Here is a 15,701-nt window from a genome sequence, read left to right as displayed (position 1 = left end):
CAGCCTAGAGCTTTTGGCAGATTGGAATGGTCCTACACAAACGGAACATCTAGTCAGAGACAATACAGTCGCAGTCTTTTCTGACAATTTAGCCTTGATTATTACATAAAAAGACAAGGAGAGACAGATCAAGAGATTTATTAGGCTAGCAAAGAAACTTCCTTCTCCTTTGGACAGAGTTCAGGAACATCATTCCTTTACCTCATTTTGCCCTAGGGAGAAACATGTTATTTAAGATCTACTTGGCAGGAAAGGGGCAAGGTCTTTGGTCAGTTAGTCTCCTTTTCCTCAGGTTTGCCAGAAGTTGTGGAACCTTTTGGAGGGGACCCAAACACCAATCTGTGTGCGACTGCCCAAAACACTACAGTAGCGCACCGAGATAACGGACCACGGTATATTATACTTCCAGATATATTGGTGCAAAATGGAAATGTCAATTTTAGGGTTTTTGCCTCTGGATCAAACGCTGAACTGTTTTTTCAAATCATGTGCCAAAAAGAATGCTGGGAGTTTGAGTGAGGGAGAAAGTACATCATCTATACATGAATACATGTTTATGCTTACAGTACACTGTAATTTCACTTTACAGTATTGTACTATATACTGTCCTGCAGTTTATATTAACCTATTAAGTGTTCTTTATGAGAGACATCGCCGCTCCCGTATCGTCACATTTTCTAGCTTGCAGAGTGGTCATTTGGTGTATGCTAATTTTTATGCTTTTTTATGTGTTCTTTTTTACATTGATATTGATTTTTGTATAAAGATATTAGGATAATAAATAATGTAGAATAAGAAAAGATGAAAGAATTTATTTTGCATTTTTATGTCCTAAAGATTACTGTATAAGCATGAAACATAAAAGGGAAAAAAATCATTCTTTCGAATGCCATTCCATGAAACATAGAGCCAGTAGATTAATGAATTGTTTCATTTCATTTTCAGTTGTGTCATACCATTTTAGTGCACTTGATATTGTAGGCAAACTTTCTATATATTCATCATGTGCTCTGTGACTTTGTCAAAAAAAAATCCAAAAAAAAAACACTCCACAGGATTTCCCTTATACTGAACACTAAGTTCCACACCTTTGGGTGAACGAAAAGTAAAGGGAACTCCACTGGGTTTCCCTTGTCTTGAACAAAAAGTTCTTGGAATCCGCAGCAGAGAGAGAGAGAGAGAAAGCTAATTTTTGTGCTGATTATGGAAAAGGCGCTATTGATTGCTTTTATCACAGTCATCATCATTCTCTGCAACGAGTAGTTGCAAAATATTTTTCTTTCACTTTAGATCGCTCATTATGAGGGGAAAAATTGGATCAAACAAAAAGAAATCAATTGTTTACCAACCAATGAAATCCAGAAGCTTAGCGGGAGGTGGAGGTCATTGCCCTCTTGTCAGACTCTTTCCCCTACAAAAAAAAGTTGCCATTTACTGCTAATTTAGCTCATAGTATTACCAACTAACTCCTACAGTTTGTATAAGAGGGAAGAGCATTTCTCCTCTGAATTCAGTAGCGCAACATCCTTGAAAGGGGTAGGATGTGTTACTCAGTTGAAGGCATTGTGATATGGGATGCGGCCAACCAAGATATCCCATTGGTGACGCTTAGCAGGTTAATAATAAGGCTTTTATCTTACTTTACGGGTACTATTTGTTTATATAAATATAATTTATATAAATAAGAAAACAGAATGACTTCAATACTATGAGAAAAACTAACTTGATTATTTGTCACACATCTGTAAGACATTTATTTAATTCGCATTAAACATTTTATAGATATTTTGTAGTGTTTACATAAATGTTAATATCTTTAAATTAGTAAATCATTGTTATAAGTATTTAGGGGCGTATTTACTTAAGAGTAATAGTTTTAGGATGGTAATCTAAGATGACTTTGGGTGTTTTGGGATGATGGTTTGGGGTGTATTTTTGTTTGAACTGATATTAAATTGTTTTAGTATGATAATTTAAGGTATATTTTTGTTTGAACAGTTAGATTAGGCAGTGAACTGTTAAAATAAGCAGTTATTAGCATTTTACAGTAGTTTAAGGTGTACAGGGTATAGATATACCTGTACTTTGTGGCAAAAACATGCATTCACGTATATATACAATGATATATTGGAGTTTCTTTTATAGCGGGGTAGGCTCGGACGCTTTAATCCGTTATCGCGGTGAACTACTGTACTGCCCTCCATGCCAGGATCCTCAGGCATGAACAGGTGATGTCTTTCTTTCTGAAGGGTTGAACCTAGACCTTTATGCTTTTCCACTGTTTGCTGTTTTTAGGAAATACTCAACGAGTTGCGAGGTTTGTAGAACACAGGGATGATTTTGATAGCTTGTTGGTAGCGCAAAAGGGAGTGGTTTCCCGAACTTCCTTTCCTGGTGGTAGATGTTCCTCATGTTCCATTCAGGAAATATCTTTTCAGACAGTCTTATTTGAGAAGATTCCTTCAAAGCCCCCACTTGCTTCATCTGACTGCACAGAGATTGTCAATTGTCTGTACAAGCTAAGGGCGTTTCTAGAGTGGCAAAGGAAGCAATCATTAAGTCTAGGAGGCTCTCCACTGTTAGACTGTATCAATAACAGTGATCAGTTTTTTGTTCTTCATGCTTGTCCTGAGGGATATCCAGCACCCATTCCACTATAGATATTCTGATTAAGTTCTGCCAATATCTCAGTTATACAAAGCAGTTTTCTGTCACAGTGACCAGAGAATGGCACTTGACATTGTATTCAGTTCTGCATCATGCTGACTGGAATATCGCTCACGATTTAAATGTTGAAGAGGTTTTCAATCTTTTGTGCTGGAAATTTCAAATCTTCCTGGCATGGTTTACAATGAAATTTGGACGTAGTCCTTAAGTTTTTAACATTACCTCAGTTTGATAAGGGATCACTTAAGAACTTTTGAAGATACCTTTTCTTTTAACTCTTGCTGCACCAAAGTGTATTACTGCACTTCAAGCCCTTTTTGTATGTGGGCTTTGTTCTGGTGGTGGCAACCTATGTCTCCTCTTTCATTGTGTAGAGAAAAGATGTAGAAGTGGAAGCCCTTCACAGATTTGTGACAGTACCTAGTTTAACTGCTTTAGTAAGTAATGAAGAAGTGACTTTAATATGTCCAGTTAAAACTCATGGGTTTGCCTGGAGAGATGTAAACCTTTAGGAGGAGGAATTAAGAATTTATACTGTGGTGTTAGGGGACCATACACTCCTATGTCCAAGAATGCTCAAGTCAATGTACACAGAGTTGATTCCTTAGCTTTTACCATTTTTTAAAATAAGCCTCATGGATTCTGTACTGGAAGCACATGTTTTTATTTCTTTTAAAACCTTTCACTAGAAAAAGTTGTCAATGCAGCTCAGGGGAGACATAACTGGTTTTGCCTCATATTATTTGTGAAACGTTCAAATTTAGTACGAGGTATGTAAAGCCCTTAGTCCTATCATTGCAGCAGGGATGCTTTCTCTTGAACCAAATATGATAGTAACCTTGCTTTCTATCTTATTGTTAGTGGTTAGGAAATTTTGCTATTGAATTTTAGGAACATAAAGGTACACATTGATGTATGGAAGCTCACCTTCATATCTGCAGGTGGTAGTTGTCTCTAGTTTTGGACTGTCGATTATGGGGTTTCAACTCAGGCACAGGAGTCACTAGTACTGTACGAGATGGTCCTTTTTCCTTGTAAGGATCCTCTGACAAGTCTCACTACGAGGACCTCACACCTTGGTGTGGTTCCAATGTCTGGCAACAATATTTGCCAGTTAGGATCACACAACAGGCAGGAATGTTGAGAAGCTCTTTCCCCTCATTAAAAAGCTTTTACAGCAGTTTGCTTGGCTGAACAATTGTTTCTGAGGGAGGACTAGCCCACCATCTTCATTCAGTGTGGTAGTCAGCTAACTTTAACCATAGGTAAGATTCATCCCAAATAATGAAAATTTTTATAAAATTAATTATTTGGATACTTACCAACTGTTAAAGTGGAAACCCACCCAGCCTCACCACATCTTTGTGCATGGTTATGAAGAATTCTGACAAGAATGTAAACATTCCAGTGCCATGCACCTAGTGGCACTAAGATGTAAGTTAACTTAAACAGTAGGTAAGTATCCCAATAATTAATTTTATCATAAATATTTTCATTTCGTATAATTTGAAATTTTTTTTTGTGATAGCATTTTTATTTTTATTTTTGCCATTGTGGCTGATGACTGAATGCTTGAACTACGTGCTGTATGTATAACTGTAAAGTTTGTAGTCAAACATCAAGCAAAGAAGACAATGATTTTAATATTTTTAAGCTTTTAACTTATTTTATATTGTACATCTCATTACTATATGTTATTTTATATATATTTAAAAAAAAATTTTGTGATTTGGAATTTTAAAAATTTTTGTTTTTTATGTTGTAGTATTTATTGCTGACTGACATAAGATACTTAAAGAGATGTAAGTCAGTTTTTATATTTCTCTTTTTTGACAAAAACTGCTTTATCATTGAAAACGTTGTATGTCGAAACTACTTAGCTGGAGGCATTACTGTATTAATATACCATGTTGCCTATGGTCCTTAAGCACTTTATGGGTATGATGTTTATTACATATTGTTGGTTATGAATGTGTTCCACTTATTTTGCTGGAAAAGGTATCTCAGTTAACCATGCTTCCATAAGGTATGTAAATTGGCAGAAGTTTCAGTTAAAAGGCCAAGTTGAATATCTAATTATTATATTCTATAAAAACAGCAGGCATGTCAGTTTGTCTGTCACCTTATGTTGAATGGATCTTTACTTCACTTGTTAATAAGGAAAAATTAAAAGGCAAGTGCTGAGCTGACAATTGTAAATAAATGCATGTAAGTAAATAATGCCAGTCCTACTTTAAATAATTTTTAAAAAGACAAAATATGAATATTGCTATTATTTAACATAATGATGTAACATCGTATAAGCTTCACATATTTTGTAAATAAAGAAATGCCTCTTGTTAGGAATGCTACACATCTACTGATAATTTTAAACCAGCATTATATGTCAGTAATAAAGTTCTCATATCAAGAACTATGCCAATTCTGTACTGCAGTAAATATTATTCCATGACTAAATATGTCTGTTGCTGCTACAGAACATAATAATGTTTCAAGAGGGCATTGTGGTGTGTACTATTTTGCTAATGTTTGAACCTCGACAGTATATGAGATTACTGAACAGCTTATAGTTTTGTCAAAGAGATGTGTAATCAGTGTACTTCCATCTGGAACTTTGTTCTGGTTGTAGGTATTATAATTGGTTGTTCTGGTTGTAGGTATTATAATTGGTAAGATTTGATATTTATATTATTTGTAATCCTCTGTGCTAAAAAATAATTTATGTTACAGGAATAACTGGGAGAAATTTACTCCTTACACTAACATCTTATGGTTGCACTATGTTGTGGATAAGATGATCAACGAGTGTTACTACAAAAATGTAAAATCTAGAATTCACAAAAGTGGGTTAGCTCTGCTAAGAAATTTGAAGGACACCATTCTTGACTCAGAGAGTGCTGTAGATTTCGTACTAAGACGAGAACACCCTGAGTAATATATTAATTCAGATGTCTTAGGAGGTAAGTAAAAATATTAAAATTACATTTGAGTGCATGGCTGCTGTTTCATCCTCATAGGAGTTATCTTTATGGTCCTATGGGGCTCCACAAGACACCAACTAATATCAAGAACTCTCTCACAACTGGTCTAGGTTGCTATAGTACCATTGTTGATACATTGATGGAGTACAAATGGACTCAAAGGCAGGAAGGCCCTTTATTTTACCTACAGCGACTACCCAGTACAGTGGGTCCCCACCAGATGGAGGATCAGCAATCGTACCTTCAATTAATCGCGGGTTTTTCTGTGGAACTTATCTCCAAATATATTGCAGAAAATCACTACTTCGCTGATTTTTTTGTAGTGCAATATTCACTAATTACTGTATTTTTATTTTCCTTTCCTAAATACATTTTTTATGATAAAAAAAATTATTTACTAATCTTCAAATATTATTATTAATGTAAACACAGCAAAATATAAAAAAAATGCTAATGTAAAATCCTGCAAAATCACAAAACATCTTCCCAGTGTATACACCTCAGTTCTCTCTCTCTCTCTCTCTCTCTCTCTCTCTCTCTCTCTCTCTCTCTCTCTCTCTCTCTCTCTCTCTCTCTCTCTCTCTCTCTCTCTCTCTCTCTCTCTCTCGCAGTATACATATCCTTTAATGAAAAAACACAGCAAAATATCAGTAAAATGTTATTTCACATGCAGAATCCATTTATACTGTATTATTATATTGATCTACTATCATCTAATATGTATAAATAAATTATGATCCCGACATTTGTAATTGTTTTAACGATGTAAACATATCAATTCTCTCTCTCTCTCTCTCTCTCTCTCTCTCTCTCTCATGATGACATGCTATTGGCTGAGACCCCATGATGACATGCTGTTGGCTGGAAGGGTTTGAAGTAGCCAGTCACACTGCAGGTTACTAACTTTTCTCAATGCTGATTGGCTGTAAGGGTTGTAGGTAGCCAATCACAGAGCTTGTAGCTCGGATGCTTTGTGTACTACTGTCTAGTGTATGAGTTCTCTCTCTCTCTCTCTCTCTCTCTCTCTCTCTCTCTCTCTCTCTCTCTCTCTCTCTCTCTCTCTCTCTCTCTCTCTCTCTCTCTCTCTCTCTCTCTCTCTCTCTCTCTCTCTCTCTCTGTATACATATCCTTTAATGAGAAAACATAGCAAAATATCAATAAAATTTTATTTCACATACAGAATCCATTTATACTGTATTATTATATTGATCTACTATCATCGTAATATGTATAAAAAAATGATCGTCCCAACATTTGTAATTGCTTTTACCAACTCAAACATATCAGTTCTCTCTCTTTCTCTCTCGCTCGCCCTCCATGATGACACACTATTGGCTGGAAGGGTTTGAAGTAGCCAGTCACGCAGCAGGGTATCAACTTTTCTCAGTGCTGATTGGCTGGAAGGGTTGTAAGTAGCCAATCACACAGCTTGTAGCTCGGATGCTTTGTGTACGTATTGTCTAGTGTAGGTGTTGTATTTCTCTCTCTCTCTCTCTCTCTCTCTCTCTCTCTCTCTCTCTCTCTCTCTCTCTCTCTCTCTCTCTCTCTCTCTCTCTCTCTCTCTCTCAATGAAATATGAATTACTGTAACAAACTTTTATGTACAGAATTAAAAATAATAATTCCATTAATACATTCATTTCTTGTAGCGACTAAAAAATTATTTTCCTAATTCTTTCGGTAGTAGGATTAATCAACTGATTCTGAGAATGTAAACGTTACAAATGTTGGGACAGTCAGTTTTTATTATGCATATTACGATGATAACAGATCAAAATAATAATACAGTATAAATGGATTCTGTAACTGAAGTAACATTTTGTTGATATTTTACTCTTTTTACATTAATATTAATATTTGAAAATTAGTAAATCTTTGAAACGTACATACACACGAGAATATTTTATCACTGTTGATTGCTTGCATGTATAATTTTTTTTATGCATATGTAAGTATTTAAGTACAGTACTTAACTCTACTTGTGAATTCCCAGTGTTTCCCCTATTTGTCTACTTGTGAATTCCCAACGTTTCCCTTATCTGTAAAAAGAAAACAGGACAGCTTCAATACTGTATGAGAGAAAATGGCTGTCTGAATGTAGGGGTACCTTGTGATTAGTTTTCACACCTAGCTGTAAGCCATACATTTTTAAGGGTAATGTTGTAAGATGACTTTGAAATTATGATAAAGTGTTTTAGGATGATAGTTTAAGAGATATTTGGTGTCAGTGAACTAATAAAATAGGCAGTTATAAGTATTTTGAGAGGGGGGGTCTTTGGTGTTTGAACTATTAAGATAGGCACTTATAAGGATTTTTAGAGGGGGATGCAAACTTAATGCGGATTTTTGCTTAACGAATTTGATTGTGGTCCCTAACCCCCACTATTACTGGGAACATACTATAGTTGCTATTCACCCTTATCCTGCAGATGTGGCAAGATAAGGTTTTGTTGTGTGAAGACGCCAAGACTTTTCCTCTTTTACTGTAATATCTTATTATGACTATCTGCCAAGGAAAGTTAAGTGTATAGATTTGATCTTCCTTCAAAATAATGGGCTCTTGATAAGTTATGAAAATTGCCTCAACCAGGGCATTCCTCTGGGCATGGAGCTATTGTCAGGCTAGTGGATTATGCATTTCTCATTTCCTTTTTGCTTTAGCTCATTTTTAAATTACAGTGAATTAGAAGTTTTATAAATAAATTTATCATCCAATAGCTTATTGGTCTCATCATATAATTTTAGCTTACAAAGGAAGGAATGATGTTAGAGCCTAACAATTCCTTCTCTCATTGACTTGCAGTTGTGTTTTATGGCAGTATCCTCATTGTTAACAATTCCTCCTGCCATTGACTTGTGATTGTCCTTATGCCAGTATTCTCATTGTTTTTCTTTTGATCCAGGCACTTTTTACTCTTCGCTCCTTTGCTTAATTTCAGTATAAGAAATGTTATTAATATGTTTAGAATGCACAGAGAATCCCCCGTCCCCCCAGTTAAATTTGAAGCAGCATTAGAGATTTTTTATATCCTAATTCTGTTCAACATATCGATCATGCAGACCTACTTTTCATTTCTTAGTAATATTCTGCCGAGGGCATTACATTACCAGTATACCTATGAAGCCCTATGAAATGCATCTCTTATGGTTCCTTTCTTAGGTGGATGTATAAGGTACTTCCTTTTATTAATTAATTTGGTTAAAATATGTATTAAACACTATTTGTCAAGCCAGTTGAGTTATAATTATTTTAAGATATGAGAGATATTCCAGTATGATGATAATTAGTTGGAAGAGATATGAGACATGCTCCTATAAACTAATAATATTTGACAACAGTACTGATAATAATAATCTAAAGTACAGTACCACCCTGTGTAGCATATGTATATGGTACTTTAATTTAGACTCTGGGTTAATTTAATCGAAAAATACTCTAGCATAAATCATATTCATTATTACAGTTCCTCTTATTTTCCAAATGTCAAATAGCTTTATTTCATCTTAGTGTGCTTGCTGTTTATCCAATAAATATATGATGCTCATGTCCTACTGTTTTTCACATTTTTTATTTTCCTTACCACAGGGCTGCTGGTAAAGAAGTTCTAGCTTGAATCTTTCACTGATACCTCTAGTTTAAGTATAATTCAAAATGATAACACCAACAACTTTTATTATCATGAAGAAAAAAAGCAGAAGAATATCTTCCCCTGACCTTGTGTCTTAACCGGTTCTTATGGTCACATACTTGTGACCCAGTCCATTGCATTCCTGTGTGCGTTCTGCTTATCCAGCAGATATATGCAGCTCTCTTCCTGCTGTTTTTCATGGGTTTTGTTTTTTCATTACCACAGGGCTGTTAATAAGCAAGACCCAAAGGTTGCTTACTCCACTGTGTAGTCAACTGTCTGCAGTGGGGACGTCACACATCGCCCACCATAAATGTAGCCCTTGCAGGTATAAAGTTGAGTTTGGATAGTTGCTGGACATGTGTGGAGTATGCCTAAAGAATGATGGGGCTTGGGTTAAGCCAGCCCTTTGGGTTCAAGGGTTCAGTAGGAGTGTGGGAGAAAAGGATACATCTCCCTTGTAAAACTCAGGCATAGAGTATTTCCTCCCCATCATGAGCAGGCTCCACACACTGGCAAACAAGCCAAGACATTGGAATCCATGATTTCCTTGTATGACCTCTGTGATTGAGAAGAAGATTCATTAAGAAGAATAGATGTCCCAAATAACAGGCAAGGAGTGAACCAAGCCACAGCTTTTGTTACTGAACCCAGAAGGTCTAGGGGCATCACCCAGACAGCAATCCAATGTTGAGGAGGCCCCCAATAGTAACCCCCTCCTCTCCCATGCAATAAACCTCCTGTGGTTTCCAGTCCTATACCCAGGGCTCCCTATTGCCAGGTGGCAGTGATGCAGCTGCCCCAGCCCAACCCATCCCAATAGAGATTAAGGAGATTCTGGCAAATACCTGGTTGGAGTTTAGGAGAGAGATCATATATCTTACAAAGTATCAAGGATGTCCTTGATACTGATTAACAGTATTTACTAGATGCTGTTGAAGAATCATACCAGGAATTCAAGGGAACCCACATAGAGATGGGTATGCTTGTTAGGTCTTTGGGGCCATCTGACAAAAAAGTCCAAGGACAAGTTGTGTCAGTCTCTGAGATCCCCTTAGAATTAGACCTTGACTCACCGAGAGATGACCCTCTTGCTTCTGTAGCACCAACTAGTTCTAACACCCTGACCAGTTTGGACTATGACTCCCTAAGTTTGGAGGATCAGGGATACCAACGCCCACCCCTGATGCCGATACTGACAACTCTTCGTGTGATGCCATATGTGTATCCTTTGGATGGTAAATATCTCACCAAAAGAAAAACAGTGAATAAGGTGGAATGTAGAATTTGGGACAGAGCTGCCTTTCTCAACATGGAATAGCTTTGCCCCTCCTGCAGTAGAACTATAGAAACCACCAAAGCAGACAATTACCATCCCCACTGGCAATGGCAGCCAGGGCCATTAAAGCCACCTTTTTCTGTTTTAGCAGAAAATTGGTACCTCTAACAATCTTGGACAACTAATACCCCCTCAAGCTAGTCCTTTATGTGGAGGCCTAATTCCAGAACATTGCAGTTAGTGGGAAATGTGAGCCAGTGGGAGAAATAAAGCGATTCATTCAGCAATCCCAAAGTTCCTCATTGGACAGGTGGGTACCATTCTCAGTTAGCACTCTATTGACCCTGCATTCGATTCTCTGACCGGCCAATGAAGAATTGGAGAAATTTATTTCTGGTGATAGAAATCCATTTCTCGGTATAATGTGGTTCGGATTCCACAATAAGCTGTAGGTCCCGTTGCTAGGTAACCAATTGGTTCTTAGCCACATAAAATAAATCTAATCCTTCGGGCCAGCCCTAGGAGAGCTGTTAATCAGCTCAGTGGTCTGGTTAAACTAAGGTATACTTTCCGCAATCCCAGTATCTGACAGTTTCAAAAGGGAATGGGCAACACTTGTCCTTCTTTTTGAACAAAAATGCTCCAGCTGGATGTGGCTACCCCATGGTTTAGTGCTGCTGGGGGAAAAATCTCACATGGGAAAGCCACCACCTCTTGAGCTCCATGTGAGGCTCCACCTCTCCATACTCACCTCTACCACTATGCTGGAAATAACTACAAGTGAGCTCCCTGAGCCTTCCAGGATTGCCATAGCTACAGTTGCATAGACTATTATGTAGACATTATGGGAAGCAATATATATTTTCATGGCTTGACATCTCAGGATCCCAAGAGAAGCATTGGTAGGTTCCAACAGGTTACTTCTCAATGTCACCCTACTGTTAAATTCCTTCCCCTTCTCTCATGATCTCTTTGACGACTCTGTTGTAACAAAACTCATAGGACAAGCTGATTAAGAGCATTGTACAGTACGTACTCAATGAGGAACTCCTGTTCCCATAAGCTTCACCCCCCTCCAGTCCCAAAAAGCCAAGTAGGATGTGGAGCCAAACAATTTAAATTTAGTTGTCACTAGAAGAGCCCTCCTGCAACAGAAATGGGCATCAACAACAACATCCTTTCCATGACAGACAGAGACGTGCATATTTAGGGAATGGAAAAGCAACTCCTGGAATACCCATTAAGGGCACAGGAAGAGATAGAGTTCAATACAGTAGGGCTTAGCAGGTTGGAGGGACCTTCTTCAGCACCACATGCAGTGGAAACCTTTCCCTTGGGCGACATCATCTCCTCCAGTGAGCTGGGGTGGTGAATGTAGTTTCCCCCTCCCCCACCCTTCAGGGGCTTTTTACAACAAGGTAGCCAGAAAGAAAGATGTGTTCATTTATCACCAGGAAGCTCAACTTTTGCCCTACCTAGGCAATTGGCTAGTCTGGGAGATTACTAGAGAGGAGTGCTTCAAAATCTGCAAATGGTAAGCAAAAGTCTCTTGTCAAAAGGTTCCTGATCAACCAGAATGGGTCTGGTTTTACACCCAATAGGCATTTTATGTGGCTGGGACATTGTTTGGTTGTGCTTCATGATTGGTCGTCTCTTCCCAGCTGGACTCAGGCCATAATAAGGAAAAAAACTGATCCTTGGTGTCCCCATGATAGTCGGAACAGTTCCTAGGACTGATTATTTGAGTCCCCTGCCATGTACCTGGAAGGATGCTCTTACCAAACAGGTTGATCTGACTTTCCCTGCTGTGCAGGTAGTTATACACTCAGATGCCTCTTTGATGGTTGAGGGGGTCACTGGGAGGATCGTCAGGTGGCTGGAAGACAATCATCTCTTTTGGAGAGGTGTTACTTTAGTTTCTTGAAAGTCATGGCTGTCCTGTCTTGTAGAAAATTTAAGCCTCTGAAGAGGACCATACGTTGTTGGCAGAGATGATGTGTATCAGGAGACTCGGCTCCTGTCAGTGCAGTCCTGCTGTCTATAATGCAGATGGCTTAGGCAGAGAAGTGGCATGTGTCAGCACTCAACCTTACAGCATTGCTTAATGTGACAGCAGACAGCTGTAGAGGCAGATAGCAGCTTCGACTGAGTGGATCTTAGACAAACCCTCCTTTCAAATGATTGCCAGCCAGCTTCTGTATCTGGAAGTGGAACAGTTTGTGTGTGTGTCTCCAAAGCCGGACATCAGGCATTAGCAAGTAATGCATTCCTGCAGGACTAGAACAAATAGAGGTCAGTCTTCCTCTGTCATCCATTGTCCCAGATTTTGAGGGAGTTGAAACCACCTACCTAGTGGCCCTAAATTGGCCCAGCAGGCAAGGAAATCAGTTTCATTGCCATTCATTGTTCTACCTTGGACAGTAGGAGGGGAAGCCATCTAGCCATCTACACATCCCTCCTGAACCAAGACCTTCACGACCTTCACATATAGATTTTTTAAATTAGTGTACCTTGAAAATTATGCATCCAACATTTTTGGATAACTGGTTCAGAAGCCACAGATTTCTTGTATCCGGCAATACCAGTCTATATGGAAAGCACACAGGGAATTCTTTTGAAATTATAATTGAGACCATTCTGAAATTTTTCCTAATATACATATTTGAGTAAATGTGCCTTGCCGCTACTGCAGTTCCGTCTTATGAGACTACGCCATCAGAGCTCTTGCTTTATGGGTTTACCATAGATAGACTCCAGTACTAAAGTCTGTAGGTCTACCATCTGGTCCTTTACACTGCAAAGACTTTTCCAGTAAGGGCTCCTATTCCCTTTTCCTTGACTAAAGTTCTTCAACTTCTATTATTTCCCTCATTATATGACGACAACCAGTATGCTCCTCAAGATTGTCTTCTTGGCCAACTTGGTGTCAGGAGCCCTGATCAGCAAACTCTGCTCTCTGTATCATACAACTAGCTGCCATTTGCTGTTGTCCCCTGGCATGTCATTCCTGGCTAAATATAAGAACTTGTTGAAGTGGAAATCCACCATTATTCTGCAGGAACTCATTATTATAGGTAAGACATTATGCCCTGTCCTGTCACTTCAGGCTTCCCTTCCAGATGCTCCAGCTTTCTTACCCCCTACCACCACAGAATGCTCTCATTGCAAGGGTTGAGTATTATCTTACTTTAATTAAAAAGGCAGACCTCCACTCCTTGTGTAAGTTGCATGACATTTAGGAGCTGGGTACCTTATTATTAGAAAAAAGCTTCTTTCAAAGAAGTTTCCAAGTTTACAGGGCGGTCGTAGAGAGAAGTTTAACTGCATTGTAACAGTAGGTGGTAGGGCAAGTCCCAGCCCCATAGACGTCTTAGCAGAAAGTGAGGGTACCCCCAATGCCATGGTACTTCTGAGATATTGCGGGGACCAAGCAGTTGTCCTGTATCCCATCCTGTCATAGCTTTGTAAGTCACCTCTGTGTTGTAAAGTTAATGTAGGCAGGTTCTTTACCCCTCTTTATTCAATATTTATCTCACAGGGGAATCCTCAGTAAAAGAAGAGGGGTGGTCCCTTGCATGATTTTACCATGATTTTCTTCTGAGAAGGCCATTTCACCACTTGTCTATTTCATTTAAATGCTTCTTTGAGGAAGAAACAGCGGGTTAGGAAACACCAAATATTGGTACTGTGAGTCCTTAATCCCACCTGGTTTCCTGGATGAAAAGGCATGGAAATTGGTAGTGATGTTTTTTTCACAGACCTGGTGATTAGTGGTGGACCTGTGCATGTGTCCACGTAAGTAGAAGAATGGTGAATAGTAACTATCTGGTAGTTGCTGCAGGCAGAACAAAAGGTCTTGCTGCATTGAGTCCATTTATGCTTCATCACCTTACTAGCACTATACTAGCCAAGGCCAGCAATAAGAGGATTCTTGATATTAGTTGTTTAGTTTTATGGAGTCCAGTGTGACCATATAGTAACTCCTTCAAGGACTCAGCAGCTACCAAAATTAGGTTTTTCCAATGTCAGAATCTGTTTTATCATTAAACTGCTTTAATTTGTGCTTTTTGCATGAAGCATTTTGTTGAAACCAAATCTTAGTCACTTGATTAGAATGTTAAGGATTAATTAAAATTTTTGTTTTCACTAAAATATTATTCAGTATATGAGATGTAAGTTAGATAGTAGAGTTTAACTTTCAGCCTGTTTTTTATTTAAAATTTGATAAAATTACATAATAATAATAATAATAATAATCTTTTTAAAATAACTTTCATTCATTGTTTTTCAGGTTGTACAGGGGAAAAATTTATTCATGAATAAAATGCTTGGGAAGTTTTGTCCCTAGCTGTGGCTTTAAAACAGCCTCCTAACTTTATTTTCTGTATAGAAGGTGTTTTGTCTGTGTTGTAAATGATAACAAAAGGTTGATTATTTGTGTTTTGTGTAAATAAAGATTCTTTGGTTTTCATTAAGACTGTAAACTTAATTTTTGTTTGATTAATCCAATTATGTTAAGTATGTTGAAGGTGCCTAAACCTCACAGCTAGGGAATTTTCAACTTTCTAAAAAGATTTTGAAATGAATGTTTTATGAATTTACTTCTTTAGTATATCAATCTCAGTTGATAAGAGACAGTGTGCTCTAATCAACTTTTAAAGAACATACAGTATTAACACATATTCCACAACAAACCCAGTAACTTTTAGTGCCAATTTTGCACATAATTAATACCCTCAAATAAAGATTTCCAAAGGAAGAAAAGATATTTGTGGTAGGCCAGTACTTTGTGCACATGGTGGATCTATCATTTCTTGGCTATCAAACCAGCTATGTTCATTGTTCATGTTTTACTGTCATTCCCCGGGATTTTTGAGGGGTAGCACAAGCACCTTTTTTTTTATTACTTTTCTCCACAGTTTTTTGCATTATATTTGTGCTTTTCTTTCATTCACTTTTTATGTAAGTGCTGTATTCTTTTTCAGAAAGAGATAACACTTAATGGTTTCCAGTTGTATTTCTTTAATATTCAACATATTCTTTTAGCTGTAGGTAATCTGGGTTTATAAATCATTTTAGCATTTTAGCAAGCTAAGTGTTTTGAGTTGTCAGGGTAGTTAGCATCAGTTTGATAATGCCATTATAT

General features: G+C 37.7%; 1 protein-coding gene across 5 annotated transcripts in view; it reads left to right on the top strand.

The window, feature by feature from the left end:
• LOC136834666 (uncharacterized) overlaps positions 1–15,044 on the top strand; it is a 155,720-nt gene extending 140,676 nt beyond the window's left edge. For all 5 annotated transcript variants that reach the window (XM_067097261.1, XM_067097273.1, XM_067097255.1 and 2 more), the window contains 2 exons: positions 5,398–5,627; positions 14,847–15,044. In XM_067097261.1, coding sequence (XP_066953362.1) covers positions 5,398–5,602 — 205 coding nt within the window. In that variant the 3' untranslated portion in view covers positions 5,603–5,627; positions 14,847–15,044. The remainder of the gene's footprint in view (positions 1–5,397; positions 5,628–14,846) is intronic.
• Positions 15,045–15,701: the final 657 nt, after the last annotated feature.

The sequence above is a fragment of the Macrobrachium rosenbergii genome, chromosome 4, assembly GCF_040412425.1.
Source record: "Macrobrachium rosenbergii isolate ZJJX-2024 chromosome 4, ASM4041242v1, whole genome shotgun sequence".
Lineage (NCBI taxonomy): Eukaryota > Metazoa > Arthropoda > Malacostraca > Decapoda > Palaemonidae > Macrobrachium > Macrobrachium rosenbergii.
The sequence above is the reverse complement of the archived record's forward strand: the minus strand, read 5'-3'. Positions and strand labels throughout refer to the sequence as shown.